Genomic DNA, 19,970 nt, shown 5'->3' with positions numbered 1-19,970 from the left:
AAACACCCGTTCAGCTCTGCCTCCGCATTATTCACCACCACCTTCGCAACAGCGTGTCTGACGAGTTTCCAACACGAACACACCAAAGTATTAAGACGGGACAGTGGAGATCGTGTCTGCAGGGTCTGGGGCTTTAAAACGCTGTTAAAAAAATCCACAAGTCAAAGCACCGGTTTATCGATGCTCTGAACTGTTGTTCACTTCAGTCGCCATGACAACAAAGCAGATCTTGGACTATTTTTAATATTTAAGTTCTTCAGTTGGTGTTTGGTTTCAGCGCCTCTCCAGAAGGGTTCCTGCTGCCGTCTCGCGACATCCACCGCCTGTTCTCGCACTGAGAAATCTGATTACTGAGCTAAAAATCAGGCTCTCTTCATTTTCTTAATCAGATTTCTAGATCGAGTATGGTGTTTACATGACTATTTGAATAATCGGATAACTGCATAAATTCGATTATGATCGGATTATTGAGTCAATGTATAAATGACGTATTGACCATCCGAATAATTGGATAACTGCAGAAATCAGATTATGACCAATTATTGAGTGCACATATACGCGTTCACTGACCATCAAAATAATCGTATAATCGTATAACTGCAGAAGTCTGATTATGATCTGATTATTGAGTGCTCCTATACGTGCTCATTGACCATCTGAATAATCAGATAACTGCAGAAAGACGATTATGATCTGATTATTAAGTGCATGTGTTGCGCACTCACTGACCATCCGAATAATCCGATAACCAAAGAAATCCGATTATGATCGGATTATTGAGCACACGTATACGTGCTCATTGACCATTTAAATAATCTGATAATTGCAGAAATCAGATTATGAGCTTAATGATTGCATGTATACACACCCAGTTTTTAGCAGTTACAACTGTTGAAAAAAACAGAACCAATAAACGTCTCTTCAGGTTCCCAGTGGGTTTGTAATGTGTTTTGGTAACAGTGTAAAGCATTCCCATGATTAAAAATGTGATTTGTGATGCACACCCCACACATTTGCTGGTTTTCTAACAGGATCTAAAGGTATCCAACAGGAAAATATTGGTCTCCAACTTAACGATTTTAAGTCAACTCCCATTAGGAAGCAAAAGAATCATGTTTTAAATCTTATCGGTTCTTAGTTTCTTTTCAGACAGGAGGCCTATAATGAGTAAATAAGTGTAATAGACATACAATTCATTTCTTGAAATGATCCACTTGGCTAAGAAATCTGAGAGCAAAACAAAAAGGAAACGGGTAATTTAAAAAAAAAAAAAAAAAAAAAAAAAAGACAAAAGCTGGTATGGTTTCAATATTTATTTCACCAAAGAAACTTAGCCCGTAGTCTATGTTCAACAGGTTAAGCAGACCATCTAATTCCAATGTTTATTATTTTATCCCCTGCCTTCTTTGAAACCACATCTCCGCTAACAAGGAATGCTGTAAATATACCCTATGTCCAACAGAAAGTTATGACCACAAAGAGTAATCCATCTCTACAGTGTTCTGAAACTTCAACACAAAAAGAAAAATTAAAAGGGACTCTAAGGGAATCAGGACAATAGGATGTACTCAAGAACAGCACTTTTGTTCATGCATCATTTTTTTTTTTTCCTTTCTCCATTTTTTTGTGCTCTAGAAAGAAGGCACCGCACAACAGTCTGCGAGCCACCAGAGACTTCAGGGAGCTGGATTATCACACTATGAAAAAACATCTCTCCCAATAATAGGAACACCCCAAAATAAGAGGCAGGTCATTTATTTCAAATCATTGAAACTACTGTGAAGACTCTTACTCCCCTAACGTGGCTCGACATTAATTATGACTATCTTATCTACACTTATATTCCAAAAAACTGAAAAAAAAGATTGTATTTGTATTATGCATATAGTTGAGGGTGCTGGCATGTCTGTCTTAAATCCACATCCTGTTGTACGTTGTGCGTGAAATGGTTTAATATTCAACTGTTGATCAGGTAGGTAGGAAGTTTTGGGGGGGGCGGGGGAGGAGACATGTAACACTTCAACAGCAGTTTACTAATTAAAAAAGAAAAAAAGGGAAAAAAAAAAGAATAAAAAGACATTACATTGTATACACATACATAACAAAACTTAAAACGCCTAAAACTATGCTGTAGTTTGGTACATGCAAAGATGTTTTCATGACCTAAATGGCCTCCATTTTTAACAGATTCACCCCCATGTAATAGCTCAAAGCTCATGAAAGCTCAAAGCTATGGCAACAGCGCTGCAGAGCAGAAGAAAACAAAAAGCAAAGTGAGCAAAGAAAATCATGCAAAAGAGCAAAGGATTATTCGATCTGGTGAAGATTATTAGCGTCAAACCAATCTTGCTTCCATACGGTAAAACTACAGTGGTATGTGTAAGGAGGTGAAGGGGTTAAATCCCTCAGTTCTATGCAAGCACTGAAAATTACCTGAAGCTAAAAATGAAATTAAAAAATAAAACACTGGAGACTAAAAGCAAATCCCAAAAGCTAGAGTGAATAAATTTTGTTTTTCCTTTTTTCCACACAATGGCCCTCCAATACTCTGCCCAATAGCTCAGTCCAGTGTTGTTGGTTCTAAACCCGAAAAAAAAAAAAAAAAAAAAAAATTTGACAGTCTCACAATTTGTTGGTTTTTTTTTTTCTCTTTTTTTTTTTATTCTTCTTGACGATTTTTCTTATTAGATCAGCCTCTTCGTCCAGGCTGTTTTCCTTCTGACGTTCGTTGCTTTGCTTAATGCTCCTTTCAGTATTCCGATGGTGACTCTCTCCGCATGCGTCCACATTCAGCCCTGCCTCGCACACAATCCAGTCACGCACGTTTTTTTGTTTCGTCAATTTTCCCCACACACACCCATTCGTCCGCTCACTTGCACACGTACCGCAGTCCGGCGCTGGCGGACGGTGCGGAGACGCGGCTGTGCGCCTGAAAAAGTTTAAGATTTCCTCAGCCCGGAAGGAGATGAGCTTCGCCTCCTCGGCACAGAGTCCAGACATTCATACGCCAAACGGCCCACTCATACACATCTCTCACAGCGTGGCCCATTGCGGGGGGGGAGGGGCCGACCAGGAAGACTCCTCCCACTCCTCAGAACCTTTCAAATGTGATATGGTTCGTTTTTCCCCCCCATTTGTCGTCGTATATTCGTATTCAGACGTTTCATCTGTGTGTTTTTTTTCTTTGTCTTTGCCTCCAATTGCTAGTTTGCGATGTCTTGGATGTCCCCCGCGGTTCGGCATCGTTCGTTTGTTTTTTCGTCGTTAGGTAGACACGTTCCGATGTTTTTGTGAAGTTTCACGAAAATGTTTTCTGAACGCATTCAGTGTTGATGGTCGTGTTTTGCAACATATAGTAGCCACTCACTCTCACTCGCACCCACTCGCCATCACAAACTTCATTTGGACTGGATCCTCCAGGATGCCAAACGAAATCCACACAATTTCTCTTGGATTAGATGCAGCCATGGATCCCATGAGCCAAGCACAATGGATCTAATTTCTCACACTCGCGCGCGCTTCTCTCTCTCTCTCTCTCTCTCTTTCTCTCCTAATTTATTTTTTTTGTATGTTGAACAGAGTGCTGCATCACAAACAAAACTCTGGCTCTCACGTCGCCCCTTCTAGAACTGGAATCCCTCTGCTGGCACGTTGGCTGACGAATTGAACCCGTACGTTCCACCTTGGATGGCCTCTGGAACCAGATTTGAGTCTTCATCGATCTGAGAGGAGAGATGGGTGACAGCCAGATCAGCCATTGCTACTTTTAAAGTGCGACATGAAAATATTTAAGTGGCTTACTGAAGCACAGATTAGCCTTAAGCTCCCCACAAAGTCTAGAAGACAACTTATTCTATGTGGCTAAATTAGAGCATGGAAGAACTAATCTTTTAATTAAGGGATTTCTGTATATTAAATCTCAATCCCTTCAAATGTAGCCTGTTTTTTGGAAGACTAAATCCCACAAGCCTCACGAAGTAAGAGCAAAGCTCACATCATCAGATGAGAAGAACTGATCAATGATTTCGTAAGCCAGCTTGTAGATGTCCTCATTTTCATGATTTTGCAGCTGTTCGATCTTCTCCAAGCCTAAATAAAAGAGAAAGATAAAGATAAAGTCTACACATACAAATCAATATAAATGTATTGTTTATAAGACCCAAGCTTATACACCCAATATCTATGTCCATCCATCTCTGATAAAATTTGCAGATTTTATCAAAAGCTACTCAAATGTTTTTCTTCCAATACTAATAAATGAATAAATAAATGAGTATGAATGTGTGTGTGTATGTATATATATATATATATATATATATATATATATATATATATATATATATATATATATATATATATATATATATACATATATATACATACACATACACACACACATACACACATGACAAGTAACAGACAAATTGGCTCACCTCCACATTCTTCAATGAGGTTGGCAATAGTCTCTGCCTCATCATCAGCCATTTTGAGAATATTACTCAGTCCATCCAGGACCACCTGCACCACCTGGGCATCCTTCACTGTCAACAGGTTGCAGAAGGGAGGGATAACCTGCTGCTGGATCAGGTACGCAACCTAAAGGACAGTTACAGCATGTAGTATAATGTAATGTGTTTTGTCCACCTAATCACAACTTCTCCAAATATTCGCCCAAATGCTAAAGCACTGGAAATAAACTTCTCGTAACGCGCTGCGAGTCTTACCTGATCTTTTCTGCCACTTATTGTGAGGTTGCTGATGGCCCAGGCGGCCTCCTTCTGAGTGCCAAAATCTCCCTGTAAAAGTATGACACTGATTAGACCGTCACAATAACCTGAAGAAAGCTTACCTGACAGTATCCAGTACAAATATGAAAACAAATAGACATAAACCAGCTTTCCAACAAACATGTGCATCCTGAAAAAGATCAGAGATGTGAAAGACTTCAAACTTCATCAGGATACAAACGTGCTGAGCTGTGCAAACACCACTTTTGAAAAACTGAATAGTGCAATACTAGAATAAGCTGCATTTTGAGAATAGCTGCAAGATTTTAAATGTTCTGAAAAGTTTTTAAGGCTCAAATGACCTTAAATCACTCGGTCACATCACAGAGAGTCAGTCTGTTCACATTCCAACATGTGACTTTAGATCTTCAAATACTGACCATCTGCATGAAGAGACTATTCTACTTCTAAACTGTTAAACTCCGTTCCACCTTCTATTACAGTCAAGCTCAGTGCTCACTTTCAAGAAACATTTAAAAATGTAAATGTATGTCTTAATTTAACTAAAAGTTTGTATTTCTTGGCATTTCTGTTTGGATTTAAATTAGTAACATGCATTACTGTCGGAACATGCTAATGTCGGAAGAAAACCTTGTAACTCCATTTTTTTCATTTTCCAGTTTTTTTTACATAATTTGAAAACGCCATTTGTCCTTTATATTGTGTGTCAAACTTTCATGATGAATGGGCCAAAAGAGACGGCCCAAAATTGCTTAGAAATATGTCTGGTTACATTGACTTACATTAAAAGTAAAGTAGGTTTTTTCCTTCACCTGTAAAGTTACTATTTTGGAGATACAAAGTTTTGTTCCGACAACAAATATATATAAAATCTAACTTTCATTCCAGAAGAACAATAGGCAGCACAGCTGTGGAATATTATGGAATATCAGGAGATTCCATTCAAAAATGCCCCCATTTGTGCTCCATCACCTGCTTGACTACCAAGTGTTTTAGCCACCACAGTAGCGTAAGAATGCACATTAAATCTGTACCCAGCATGGTCTTTTGTGTAAGCACGTTTCTGGACTAAAGGTGAATAAAAGCTATTGACCATCAGTTGTACACATGCAAACTGGCTTCGGTTAACTTTCATCACGAGCAACATTTTCTGGTGAAGTGCTTTAAAGTTGCCAATTAATGATCCACTTCCAATACCTCAAGCAGGTGTGTAAGTATTGTGATTTTTCAATATATTCAATATATTTTGACCATACAAGACCGGAGTCCCTGGAAAAGGCATCAACACGCAATTTTCAATGTTGTTTTTGTGAATTTGCGTTCATTTTTCATGTGAATAATGCAGTAACCTTGACAATGCTTTTTTTTTAACCATGTTCAATTACTTGTCTTGCAAGATACATAAATAAATAAATAATTAAAAAAAAAAAAAGAAAGAACAGAATTCAGCACCTTGTCAAGCAGAAGAATGATCATGGGCACCAAGCTGGCATCAATGACTGCCTGGACCTGCTGCTGGTTCCCAGCTGTGATGTTAGACAGGAACCACACTGCCTCCTGCAGGAGAAACATCCAGGTTAACAGAGTCACCACACTAACACTCACTACCTTAAATTACTCTTATTTAATGCTAATTTTCCTGTCAATACATCGAGTTGGTTTGCACAGGAAATGCTCGCACTAGTGTTGGATCAGACCCCAGAGAAGTGTGGGAGGAGCCACAGCCCCTGGCTGAGACAATGGCACTGGGACGACTGGGAAAGGGGGTGGTTTTGAGGCTTTAATCATCAGCCCAATCACAAAGAAGCCTCTGTTTGAGAGCGATGGGCCTCAGATGCACTCCTTTTTCTGCATCGACTCAGTGGTCTTTAGCACCCCCTATTCACCAGTTTGACAACACACATACACACACACACACACACACACACACACACACACACACACACACACACTATACCTTGATCCCTCCACCCACTACTTTTCAGTACCCTTGTTGTGAAATATAAACTATTATAGTCTAAAAAGTGTTGTTCCTTGGTAGATCTTCATCCACGGCATCAAACCTCTCCTGCGGTGTACATTAGGGTCCACTATGAGTACTATAGAAAAGATAAAGAGCACCATACAAACATCATACAAACAAGTGCCATGTCTCCATCATCATATCCAACACTGAACCTGTGCCGAGCTATATGCAGACGTGCAATGATCTTGGCACCAAACAAGTGCAATAAAAATATGTACAAGTTTGTCCTTGGCTTTATTAATAATATTTAAAATAATATTTTCCAAATATTACAGCATCAGATGATATTTATCCTGTGAAATTCCACCAGCAAGTAGAAGCGAAGGCTTTTTCTTCTGAGTTTAGATCCAAAGAACTTATTACTACTTTAAAACGTACAAACAAACATTCTTAGCAAATAAACCAAAGTCAATCATTCCAAAACGGCATCATCTAATAGAAAGGAGTAGACGAAACATCAGAAGAGTCGTTTATGCATCTGCCATATAGGATCAAAACTGCTTTAATAAAGCGAATGAACTCAGGCTTCTTGATTGCTGCTACTCTATGATTAAAGAACATCTTACAAACTTGACAGCCTGTTTTGATACGTTCCCTCCCCTTCAGTTTAACCTTTTTTGTATTTTGAACTGTTTTGTTATCCATCAATATCTATAGTGCTAAAACTAAAAATCAATGTTTATGTGACGCAAACAGATCTAGATGGTCTCTCGCCCAGCACAAATCTAGATACAGTAAAACACAGTGACAAATGTGAGTTTGTAGACCTTGTTGATTTTCTCCTTAGGGTGAGTGAGGAGGGCAGGAAAGTGGCTCAGGGCATCGCAGTTCAGCACCACCTGCGTCTGCTCATCCGTGCCAGTCACAATGTTCCCCACTGCTCGCAGCGCTGCCGTCTACCAGCCAAAAAAACAGGCTTATCAGTGTACAGCTATGAAATTTCTGTCTGATTACAGATCATACCAATAGATGCTGCATTTCCAATGCAATAACAAGAAATTAAGGGACCAGGTAATGTTTTCAGAAGGGTCCCAAGCATTGCCTGTTTACGCTTGAGGGGGAAAAAAAAGATTCAATAAGCAAAAGCAAAAGATTCAATATTATTATTGTTCTTGCTAGACAAACACAAAAACTAACCACCACTGGGTCATGTAAGTTATGGCCAGCAAATACAACTGAGAAAGCTGGATTTGAGAAATCTGCATTTCTACATTCTCATAATACATTTAGCAGCAAATGTAATTATTTATTATTTAATATTGCATGGTGACTGACCTGTACTTTGACCTCCTGGTGGCTGAGGAGGGGCACCAGGTAAGGAACGATTCCAGAATCGATGACCATCTGGATTTGCTCGTTTCCAGCATCGGTCAGGTAAGACAGAGCCCACACCGTGTCAACCAGGATCTGCCCAGACACAACACACAGCCTAGCTCACTCTCAGCTCACAGCCATGCCCACTCCTCACTCATGTAGCCATACACGTACATGTTCACAAGGGAGAAGTTAGTGTCATTGGCATGTGCACTTTTCTGTAAATACTGTGAGACAAAACTTACATTCACATCCGTGTGATGAATCAAAACACACAGCGCAGGCAGAATCTGTGGGAAAACAAAGAAAATATGAAGAACACAAACAAATCATCATGACGACGTATTCGAGCCTGTCCAATCACACTCCTACAAAGAACCAGACAGCCCCCGTTCCCAGTTAAAGCATATTTATCAGTATTGCACTTTCAACACTTAAGCAAAGCTTAATCTCTAATTCACTTAAGCTTCCAAAACCTACATTACAATTTACGTTCTCAATGAATCTACAATGATGACAATTTGATGGCTACATTTATATGGATATTTCTGCCATGTATGGTTCACATTTCTCAACGAAGTCAAGGGCTCAAACAAGGGCTTGTTTGTTTGTCTACTTCCTGTTTTTAAAGGCTGTGCATAGCTGACTATTTTTACTGTTTGGCCTTGTTTTAAAACTGCAATTGTTGGAATGGTTTGGCGAACACAATTTTCCATTTGTGTTTGAAGCCCAAATGTTCCTTGAGCTTGAGCACCGAGGCCATCATTGCTAACAAACCCTAAAACTCAACAGTCCCCCAAACATCTGTGGAAAAATGTATTGTTCCCAGCTTATATTGCATCCAGGTCTTATGATCATACAGTCTTGTCAATGAGGTTTAGGACACCGAATGAAAGGGTTAACACTGTCCAAGGAGACCCTTCCTAACACCGTATAACAGAGCTATAAAAATGAAAGTGGTTTGAGAGACGCCTTGGTGATCTATTTTTACAAACACAGTATATAGACTATTTGGGTGAGTATTGAGGACCTGTGTTGGTTAGCATAACAGCTCCAGTTCTAAACTAAAAAATGCAAGATTTGGACTCCAAACACAGCACAGCCGATCAACTACATCTGGCGGATTTATTATTTTTTTTGCAGAATTATTTTTTAAATTGCCAAATTAACCAGAGAATTACTTAACTAAGATACACTAATATGATTATTAGTATAATATTGACAGTGCCACTGTAAAGAAAACAACCAAATTATTGGTTAACTAGCTGACTACAGTTGACCCCACAAACCTCCTGGATGGTCTCCATAGGTGGAGGTGGGTCCTTGTGGCGGCAGAGGTTAACCATGACCCAAGTGACATTACGCAGGAAGGTGATGGGGATGGAGGGGCTGATGAAGGACAGCAATGGTTTGACCACACCGAGGCTGATCACATAGTCTCTGCACTGGGGACCATCACCTGAGGGAACACAACAGCATCATCTCACTCCTATTCACCGTACAGTATGTCACAAAAATTCAACCTAGGGATGCGCAGACGTGGAATTTCTGGGATGGTAACAAAAACCGACTACTAACATCTAGTTGTCATCGATACTGATGCCAACAATCAATTTCACTTAGATTTTTTTACTTTCATTTTAACAAGTTCACACAATACGTAGAGCTGGGTGGTACGGCAAATATATGACACTACAAACCTTATGTCACAATATTTCTTCACATTTTATAAGCTGGAAGTGCCACATAAAAAAAATACTATCAAAAACTATGACTACAGTCATCAATGTTTCTATTCATATCTATAGTAAAATAAATATATAAAAATGAGTGAAATATTAGTCCAACGTAAACATCTGTAACCCTCATGGTACGTCAACTGAACATTTGTTGCAACTTGCTGTCATCTAACAAAACCTGGAAATTGTGTTTAAAAAACAGCTGTTGGCTAAAGAAAGCTTTGAGCTAGCTTGTTTTGACTGTTAGCGATTGTGCTTCGACGCTAAAGCATGGAATTAGGGATGGGTTTTAGACCGGGTCGCACCCTTGTTTGCAGCGGACTCTCATGAACCAGCACAAAAACTATGCCCCCAGACATCCATTCTTGTTACCAGAATGTTATGAGACACCAGTTTTCCCCTCACAGAAGGTCAAACAACAGGGCACAACACATCATGCAAAGCCAGAATTAAGGTGTTATTTAATACCGGTCACAGCTGTCTTTTAAATAACAGGACTATATTAAATTGGAAAGTGTTTCCAAGTTTCTTTCTATTAATAATACCTTATTTTATCACTCTGTAGATTTATACATAGACATATCGGCTAAGTATCTGTATCAGTAGATGCTAAATGTTTTAATATCAATACCAGAAAAAAAGTGGTTTCGCGCCAGGCTGCAAATATTTAGGCCAAACTCTGACAGTCACTCACCAATGATATTGCCTAGTGCCCAGACAGCTTGTTCGCATACATTCTGATGGGGAGAGTGGAGCAGCCTCAGGAACAGAGGAACTGCATCTGCAGACACACACAAGCATGATTAAAGACAGCATGACTCAGACATTTCTCCCTCTCACAGTGATGACTCACTAGCAGGCTGGCACTGAGGCCAGCATAGCTGCTCTCCACATTCCCCAGAGAAGTACTGTTCTCTTCATACTGCTTCACTGCTGACAGCACGTAAGCCTCACAGCTCTTTCTGAATTTTATTTCAACATCGACCCATTTATTGACAGATTATAGCTCTACATGTGCATTCAGTGACTACTTGTCTGTGCTCCATTCAGCAAAAGGGTGACTGACTTAAACTTAAAGCATGTTTTAGATCAACTTTAACACATTTCCCTAATTTGAATCTTCAAACCAAATATAGTGCAGGCTAAAGCCCAGCTGCTGTGTGCAGAAGGCTTGAACTCATGAATAAAGACCTGTCGGTCAAACACAGCTTTTAAATGGCTTTTAAAGCAATAAGCTACAGTCCGATTCAGGCCCGTTTTACAGCTATAACAAAATGCACTGCTTTTAAGTCCGAGCACGTTAGACAAATGCAACTCATCATGACTAAATAAAACATTTTTAATCATCCGACTGCTCTTTTTATAGTAACTTGCCAACAGAACAAACCATACACAAAAAGACATTACAAGGCATTAAGCAAACAGTAAGGAAAAAACAAACAAACAAAAATAAAATTAAGAACTAGTTTATTTAAGTTTATATAATTTTTAATCATTTCCTTTCAACCATTAGTCATGCAATGTCACCAACGTAAAGAACAAGGTTTATTTTAAAAATTTGTTTAACAGCTCATACATCACAATGAATGATACAAGCATTATTCTCTGCCCTCCAGACATTTGATACATATTTAAACTGACACTTACTGGACTGCACCACTGCCTGTGTCTGCTCAGAGGTTCCTGAAGCAATGTTGGTCAAAGCCCAGGCTGCCTCGAACTGGAGAGATGGACTAAAGAACAAAAAAACAACAATAAGCAGAAAAATAAGCTCACCCACTGAAACAAACAAGCTCTTAGTGAGAGAACTAAAGAACAGTGTTTAGTCTTACTTGTCATCTCTGTCCAGGCAGTGCACTAGAATGGGTAGAATTCCAGACTTTATCAAGTCATCTATCGGAGGGTTGCGGTCACTTGACAGAAGTTTCCTATAAAGGGAAGTGTTTTCAAAGAGCAAATCAGTAATTCAAATCTAAATCTCACAATTTGCCTCTACAAACACCTTCAACAATAACACAAACTTCTGTTAATGTGGCATCTACTGCTCACAGATTCTCCTTTATATTATACAGGGTAGTGCTGGGTGATATGACCTCAAATCAATATCACAATTCATTGAATACTGTACCTCAATTATGATTTATGAACAATTATTTTGGGCCCCCCCTCCTCCCCGAAAAAATTCTGGAAATATGTAAATTCATTCTAGTCAGAGCACGGCAGGAAGTTGATATAGAGTCAAACGAAGCAGCATCTACACGACCCAATACTCAAGGTTACAGAAAAAAAGTATTGTGATTATGATACTAATCATGATAATGATTATAATCTCCTTAAACTGATCTTCAATAGGGGGAAAAAAGGCAACCATTTTGATACTCACTGTAACCCAACTGTCCTGACTGATAGCTCCTATTAAAATATGCTCTATGCTACACGTGTCAAACTGGGTTTCTCCTGGGTCACAACTCCACAGAGAACTCCTCAAACATACCTAATCAACTCAGCTATTTAAATAGGTTTTTATGAACTAAAGTCTTGCAAATTGGAAAGCCTTCATGAGTGCTGCAGTCCCGGAAGGAACTCAGTTCGACACCCCTGCTCTACATTGTTTCGCAATACAACCCGCCTGAAAGCGGCAGCTGGGCTGTATGTAGCAAGGCCAGAGACAAACGGCCTCATCTCGAGCAGTTCACCCCTGCAAAACATTCCATAGGTGATCAGAAAACTTGCAAGGAATGTTTCAGCATCAGTCTCGTGGTAAAGGCTCTTGGGTGAGGTGCCTCATCAGGAGTAGCTTACCTTGCGGCCTGCACTGCACTCAGCTGAATGCCCTGGTTATCGCTGGTAGCGTTCTGAAACAGAGTTAACAAAAATACTAGAAACCCGTATAGGACATATATAGCACAGCGGACACAACACTGGCCAATGCACTACTGCATAAGCAGCTTTAGAACAATTCTTTACACTTAGGCCCAATTCCCATTTTTCTTCTTACCCATACTCCCTTGTTTTTGAGTGTGAGCTCAATGCCTTGGAACAGAGTTACAAGGGACCCATAAATAAATAAATAAATAAATAAATAAATAAATAAATAAAATTCTGACATTGCTTTATTAACATGCCACTAGCGCTGCTCTGCAGGCAAACTAAATCATCTTCAGTGATAGCAGAGAAGGGAAAACTTCAGCAAACTCACTGCTGGGCTTCAGTTACATTTAGGGATCAAATGCCTTCAAAGAGGTGGTATAAGACAATTATTTATTATCACCCACCCTTAAGTCTTCAGTGATCTGGAGCTGAATCAGCTATTCACCAGCTTCTTGTTCAAATTTTCCCCATTCCATTTTAAATGGTGCAGCAGTAACATTTTGGTGCATCAGGTGTCAGAACTGCTGGACTATTTATGGTGGAACAGGAAAGTTAGCTACCTAGCTGCCGAGACATTAGCATGCCATTAGCATGAAAATGATCATAATACACTGAAACGACATTAAACTAAGTGGTTATTGTAATTTTTTAACTGAGAAATTACTTCCGCTTGTGGGTGTCTGGTCGTTTGCGCAACCATCTTACTGTTTTATCTTTCCTTCCATAACACTCAGTTTGGCTCGTGCCCCTGATAAACCACCGTTCGGAGAGCCGCGCAGCCCTAACACTTCACCCTACCCCTTTATCTCAACCAAAATTGGGACACCTCACACGTAGACGTGAATGTGCAAAACGGAGGGCTATAGGCTGGTATAAGTGGTAGGGGCGAGGGGTGAAATGGGATTGGGCCTTAATAGGAACACTAATGCTGAGCTACAAAGACTAACGCAAAATGATTAACATCATATACGAAATAATGCCAATAAAGTAGTGTCTCTGTTGCAGAGCAGTTGGTTTCTATTTTTATTTTTATTATTTATTTTGCTCAGTCCTGAACCTGATTGAGGGGTTCTATTCATCCAGGGTCATTTCCCGAGTGCTCATGGGTGTTAGCTTGCGGAGTATAATGAGTGCTTTAGCCCAGACTGCTTTTGTGAAGGAGTCACAACACATAGCAGCCAATCAAACAGAAGTCATTTACATAGAACGGCCTTAAAGGCTTAAAGGCAACCAAACAGCCTGTTAATTCTAAGTGATCAGGCACGGCTGGAAATGCTCATGCAAAAATGAACTCAGAATTTGTGGTGACTCAGTCAAAGTCTGAAACACAAAATTCATGAAAAAACTAAGATGTGTGTCCCTTATAAAGCAGTTAGCAGTATACACTAAACAAGACCAACCAAAATGAGATCCGTCAAGATGGTGAAACAATTTTAATGGATAGTAGCACTCAGGATGCATCTTATTTTATTATTGCCAAATTATTACACAATGCAGACTTAATTATTCCTACACACACACACAGAGCAAAATGATAACTGGAAAATATTACAATACTAAATTTTGTCAGTGACGCCTAGTATTTAATATCAGCTTATATTATGAACATCCTATATATTCATTCAATACAGAGTAAAGAAATGTTTCACTTACTTGGACTATTGCTTCCAAAGAAGTGTTTTGCTGTAGATAAACCAGAAAACAGGATAAGCTACTGTCCAGTTCACTAATGAAAGCTGACATTGCAAAGAATAAAAGTGGACACTAACAACAGACATACAGCACTGTGCAAAAGTCTTAGGCACTGAAGCACTTTGCTTGAAACCATTTATCTTTGCAGCAAATGTGTTTTTGCATGTAAAAACACCATTTATCATCAAATTTATACACACAAAGAAATTCAAATTCCTTATTTTGAAAAAAGTAGTTGATGTTTTTTTTTTCATCACCCCGACATCAAATGGATTTATTATTCCAGCACACTCGATTTAACATAATGAAGTACTGAAATTGAAAAACATGTCGACATATGTTTGATTATATATTATATTTCTCTTACCGTTTTGAAATCTCCATCAACATCAGAGTCGTCGCAGATGTCCTCATGTGGCACATTTCTCCTCTTCAGGAGATGCTCGTCCCTTTTATTCTGAGTGAAATTGTACATAATCAGGACATTCAGACCTTCCTCCTAATCTCCTGCCCTAATGCCCTAGTGCTAATCACATGAACCCGAACAATGTGTGCTTGACTCATGAGAAGCTTCTAACATCTAATGCTTCCCTTACATGTTTCCTTCAATATTGTTCAAGTAACCAATAATAAAAAGTTAGAGTCGATAATAAAAGGAAATTGTATGAACTATGAATACCTTTCTCAGCTCAACCACCACCTCTGTTCGCTGTCTTCTCATAGTCTGTGGAGGAGAGACCAGGAACATTTCAGTGAGCCAAAGAGATAAACGTCAGATGTTCACAGCTTATTATGACAGTCAATACCTGGGATTTTGACCATGTGACAAGCAGCAAAAGCACAATGTATTGAATGATGTGATTGTGTGCAAAAATTTGAATATGCTTAACTAGACAGAGGGCACATAAATGCAAAAGATTTATTAAGAAAGAACTCTCACTTTGAGGAACCCATTTTACCAAATACTTATTTTATGAGAGTTCTATGAAAACAGCTATTGATCTTTAGTTAGAATTTCAGGTCCATGTTTCTTAAAATACATCAGTAAACTAAACTCTAAACACAGATGGGGGGACATTCCAAATTCAGCAGCAGTTAGAAAATTTCTCAAATTATGCAAATCTACTTTTGGGAAATCATGCATAATCTTACATGTACGCCTGAAGCTATGAAGCTAAAATATTCAGGGTAACAGTAGAAGGTAAAAACTCATTTATGTGACTGATATAAGTTGGACTTATATCAGAAGAAAGCCATTTTATTAGGGATGTGCATAAGTACAGAGTACTCAAGTACTCTTTACTTGAATAGTGTTTCCAGTATTCAAATACTGGCACCTCAAGTAGTTTTCATTCCATTTTACCAAAGGAAGAGAGAGAAAGTATTCAAGGCAAATTTATTTATATAGCACCTTTCATAACCTGCGGTCATTCAATCACTGAATATTTGCTTTGTATGTTTCAACAGGTCTGTAAAATAGTTTTACTCGTGATTAAGTATGTATATTACACTACGCGTGTGCCTGCACGTGACCATGTCACCAAAGACGCGTTGAGAAGGCAAATGTAGCACCGCTTTATTGCTAACTAGGTTAACAACTCTAGCTGGTGGTGGCTAGGTCCAGAAACAATGAATCTCTGACAATCTAACGTCTGCATTTCGTCCACTAATGAGAAAAAACGTGTGCAGAAGGCAAAGAGTTCGCATCAGCATCCAGTGCTGTACGCTGACTGTAGTGTTAGCTCATCTGAAGAGGCAGCCTCAGTTACTAGGCCAACATTAAAACTAATGTTACTCAACTTCCCTTTGACCTTCTTTACTAATAAAACCATTTTAAAAAGGACTCCTCTGCTTGCTGTTAAATTTTTGCACTACTGATTTAGGGCCAACACCACTTATCCCCCACTCTTCACTTTACTTTCCCCCCTTTTACTGTCGTTAAGAGGAGAACATCAGCCTCCTGCACATCCTTGAATATCAATTAGCTGGGAACAGGTTTCAGTGTGATAACATGAGGAGGGCCTTTCTCCAGGTTAGTCCCATCTCCAACACGGGAGGACTTCAAATTTATATCAATATTTTCATTTGTACTCTTCTCACAATAACGATATCACCAGAGACTGCACTGATTATCGGGCTGATACAGGTAGAAAATGTTGGATGGGATGTCAGAGGGAAAAGAGAATGAATGTGATCACACTGAGATGTGATGCTAGCTGTGCAGTTCTTCCTGTGGGTTTTAATATTGGTACCGATATCAGAGGAAAAATGGTGTTGGGCCATTTCTATACAGAAAAAAAAAAAATTACAGAATTGACCACTAATAGTAAGAAACAGAAAAAATGAATGTGCTGTAGTTTGAGAACTGTTTGTAGTTCACCAATTTTGAGCTTATTACAATATCCACAATAAGGCAGAGTCAATTTCATTGGATAACTTTCATACTAATTTACCTTCCACCCTTAATCTCAAACCCCTTGTAGACGATAATCACCTCTTTCAGCATTTATGTAGAAAAGACTACAAAATAAAACTAAGTCTGAGCACAAATTACAATCACAATATGCTTTTCTGAGTATATTATGGATACCACCAGTATATCTAGCACGCCAACTGCCTGTTTCATTAAGAGTCCTGTTTAACTGGATTCAATGCAACATCGCACATGAAACATTAAATAACCTTTAGTACTCAAAGTTTTTGACGGGATGTGGCACTACCAGCTCCTTTCGCCTGATCCTTCAGTGACGTGTATCGTTAAACTTTGCTGAATTACCGTGATAATATAGTTTGGCCCTATTGTCCACCTCAACACCCCAACTGATAAACATGAACAAATGTCACGGGCTAATATTCCTGATGGATCAGGTGTCACGTTCAGTGTTTACATGGAGGCGACAGAGGCTGAGAAACATGTGAGCTCATGCCCCAGGAAGAGAAGCTGTGAGCATCCGTAAGCGCTTTGAGAGCAGGCCAAGCGTCTCAGGAATGTCAGGCCGACCCGTGTCACCACACTACTGCGACAGCAACAGACACAAATACATGTTCACACGTGCAGCTGCCCTAAATCACGGCACACAGAATAAAGTCATAAGCAGACAAAGTGGCATGCACCATTTACAGTGCACAGTCGAGTATTTACAGCATAGCACAGTACTTAAAAGTATGGATGGACTTTAGTGTCTGATGAGTCACATCACACAGTTGTATTCTGCTGCTCATTTGCATTATTAAAGAATACAGTTATGTGCTTATCATTAAGAACCAAAGGATAACTGAGCCGTTTGGTCGACTGCAGCTTTCACCACCACCCTTTGCATATTGTTTGCAGCAATGTCTGTAGGAATGGGAGATGTGAGTGATGAAACAACACCAGGGCGAACGCAGAGAAACATGCGTTTTCATGTTGCATGAATATGGCTGGACCAAAGACTTTGCTCCCTTAAACGGGACACTGTTTGCTTTACGAAGGCTCTCAGGTTTGATGTTTGATTTTTTTAAGATCAGAGATGCTGGGAATGAAATCGCCTGAGCAGAGACCACGTTCTCATGTTCTTAAAAAGAAGGCTGACCGAGTTACTATTCTAGATATGCTTTACACACTCAGTATCTCAGGCCACCTTCTATATACCTAAATCAGCTGAACAGCTTCTTTCTGGAACCACAACTTCTACAACGAACCATGCACATAATGGTTCTTTGCATGGTTAAATGGTTCTCTAGACTGATAGAGAACTTGACATATGACTCGATACAGCTCCACCAAAAAGGTTCTGATGTCAAGCTTGTCTGCAATACAAGAACCCCTTTGCTGCTATACAGAACTATTTTCAAAAAGGTTTCTTGTGTAACACATTCTCTGTCTCTGAAGAACCCTCTAAGCACTGACACGGTTCTATACAGAACTCATGGTTCTAGACAGAACCGTCCCCTGTACTGAAGAAGCTTTTTTGTGTAGGACAATTGAGGTTCATTATTAAGACAGCTTTAGTGACGCAATGGAATAAGACTGAATTTTAAAAGAACGTGACGGAACTATCTAGAACCGACTAAAGATACCAGCCACGCAGTTTGCGAAATATATAGGTTAGCTAACTAACTAGCTAGAGCTGTTAGCGATGTCGTTTTTAAGTCGTGTGCACGTTTTGGTGAATATGATGTCCAAAAACATTCTTTCTTTCGAAACGCTAACTAGCTAAGCTAGAGTGGCTAGTTGAGATACAAAGCCGTTACCAACGCGCTGGCTAACTAGTTAGCTAGCTTAGCTAACTTCGCTAAGCTAAGCCGCTAGTCAACCAGCCGTTAAAAAGTCCCGTTTCGAAGGTAAACAGTTAAATTGGGTAATCGGTTAACAATTAGGTTTGCTACGAAACTAAACAGTCTTCATAATCCGAGCGAACGTGGAATTATTTCCATCTCGGCCTCCTTGCTGACTATTCTAGGCCAGAGAAATTGAGTAACGTTACGCGAGATGCTAACCATAGCTTGTTTTTCGAATTTTCCTGTTCCACCTTAAATGCTGCAGCGGTTACACTCTGGCGCCCCAGGCGCTAATACATAACTGCTGCAGCATTTAAGGCGGACCGGAAAATTTCTAAAAAGAATCTGACTTCAGCCTCATTTTGTCACAAGCCGGCGCAACGTCAAAAGCGTGCTCAGAATCGAGATTTTCGGATGAGGGTAAAACTTTCGTTTTACGATTAAGAAGCGTGTAGCCAAGATGTGAGCCAAGTTAAATAACGTTAACTAAATGAGTCATCCGACACAGCTACATCCAAGCTAGCTAGCTAACCCAGCTAGAATGCTAAAGCGAGCCAGCTAAAGTGAGATTTCGGCGAACGTTTTGGCGAAGGTGTGAAAGAAATGTTAACAAATGTGTCAACGAAATGTTATCGGAAGATGGTGGCGAGATTTTAACAAAACGCTGGCTGGACTTTAGCGCAGCGGGGCGCGGAGGGAAGGGCACAGTTAGCCAGCATGTAGCTCCAAGTAGCGTTAGCATTTCATGCCATGGGACTTGATGAATAAACCCGGTCCGTCGAGACAGAGCCTTCACGATCGACGATATAACTTCGTGTGTAAAAAATGCCACACTTGTGGCGAACAAAACAAGCCAAATTCGGAGATGCCATGTTGCACAGCTAAGGCGAAAATCGTCCGAAATGTAAACGACGTCACAGCGCAGAGAGAGCGAGAAAGCGGGGACTCCCATCCGGAGTCTGAGACCGCACAACTAACTCACCTCTAAATCCCGACCTTTGTTCTTGAAATTTTTCAGCCTCTGGTTGTCCAGCTTCTCGTTGTCATTCATGTTTACGAATATATGGATACTGATATAAGTAAGTGGGGAGAAAAAAACGAACTAGGTTGTCTTTTCAGGTCTCCTTCAGCACAGCCGTTCTCTTAGCCACCGCCGGACTATTTTTTTGCGAGCAAGTAATAAGCCCGCATTGCATAGTGGGAACGCCGGTGGTATGGGTGCAGCCTCGGTCTTGGGCCTGCGTCTCATTCCGCTGCATTCGCACTTCCGCTTGATCCCTTCACTCCTTCCCCGCGTCTGATGGAGGAGACCCCCCCTGC

General features: G+C 39.9%; 1 protein-coding gene across 1 annotated transcript; it reads right to left on the bottom strand.

The window, feature by feature from the left end:
• Positions 1-1,298: 1,298 nt before the first annotated feature.
• On the bottom strand, positions 1,299-19,843 carry kpna4 (karyopherin alpha 4 (importin alpha 3)). Its single transcript, XM_017691834.2, has 17 exons — positions 19,633-19,843; positions 15,070-15,114; positions 14,758-14,847; positions 14,352-14,381; positions 12,630-12,682; positions 11,660-11,755; positions 11,475-11,560; positions 10,522-10,608; positions 9,378-9,547; positions 8,334-8,378; positions 8,050-8,181; positions 7,542-7,670; positions 6,201-6,305; positions 4,725-4,796; positions 4,434-4,596; positions 3,995-4,089; positions 1,299-3,722 (listed from the first exon to the last, which is right to left on the bottom strand). The coding sequence occupies exons 1-17, from the start codon at positions 19,699-19,701 to the stop codon at positions 3,624-3,626; spliced, it is 1,566 nt and encodes a 521-aa protein (XP_017547323.1). The 5' UTR covers positions 19,702-19,843; the 3' UTR covers positions 1,299-3,623.
• Between the last annotated feature and the right edge of the window lie 127 nt (positions 19,844-19,970).

This window comes from Pygocentrus nattereri, chromosome 19 (assembly GCF_015220715.1).
Source record: "Pygocentrus nattereri isolate fPygNat1 chromosome 19, fPygNat1.pri, whole genome shotgun sequence".
In the NCBI taxonomy this organism is placed as follows: domain Eukaryota; kingdom Metazoa; phylum Chordata; class Actinopteri; order Characiformes; family Serrasalmidae; genus Pygocentrus; species Pygocentrus nattereri.
The sequence above is the reverse complement of the archived record's forward strand: the minus strand, read 5'-3'. Positions and strand labels throughout refer to the sequence as shown.

Excerpts from the sequence above, each read along its gene's own strand:
- kpna4 (XM_017691834.2), bottom strand. The coding sequence starts at position 19,701 with ATGAATGACAACGAGAAGCTGGACAACCAGAGGCTGAAAAATTTCAAG. Across the intron at positions 14,382-14,757 it reads TTGATGGAGATTTCAAAACG|CAAAACACTTCTTTGGAAGC; the intron begins GTAAGAGAAATA and ends GTTTATCTACAG. Across the intron at positions 10,609-11,474 it reads ACAGGCAGTGGTGCAGTCCA|ATGCAGTTCCTCTGTTCCTG; the intron begins GTAAGTGTCAGT and ends GTGTGTCTGCAG.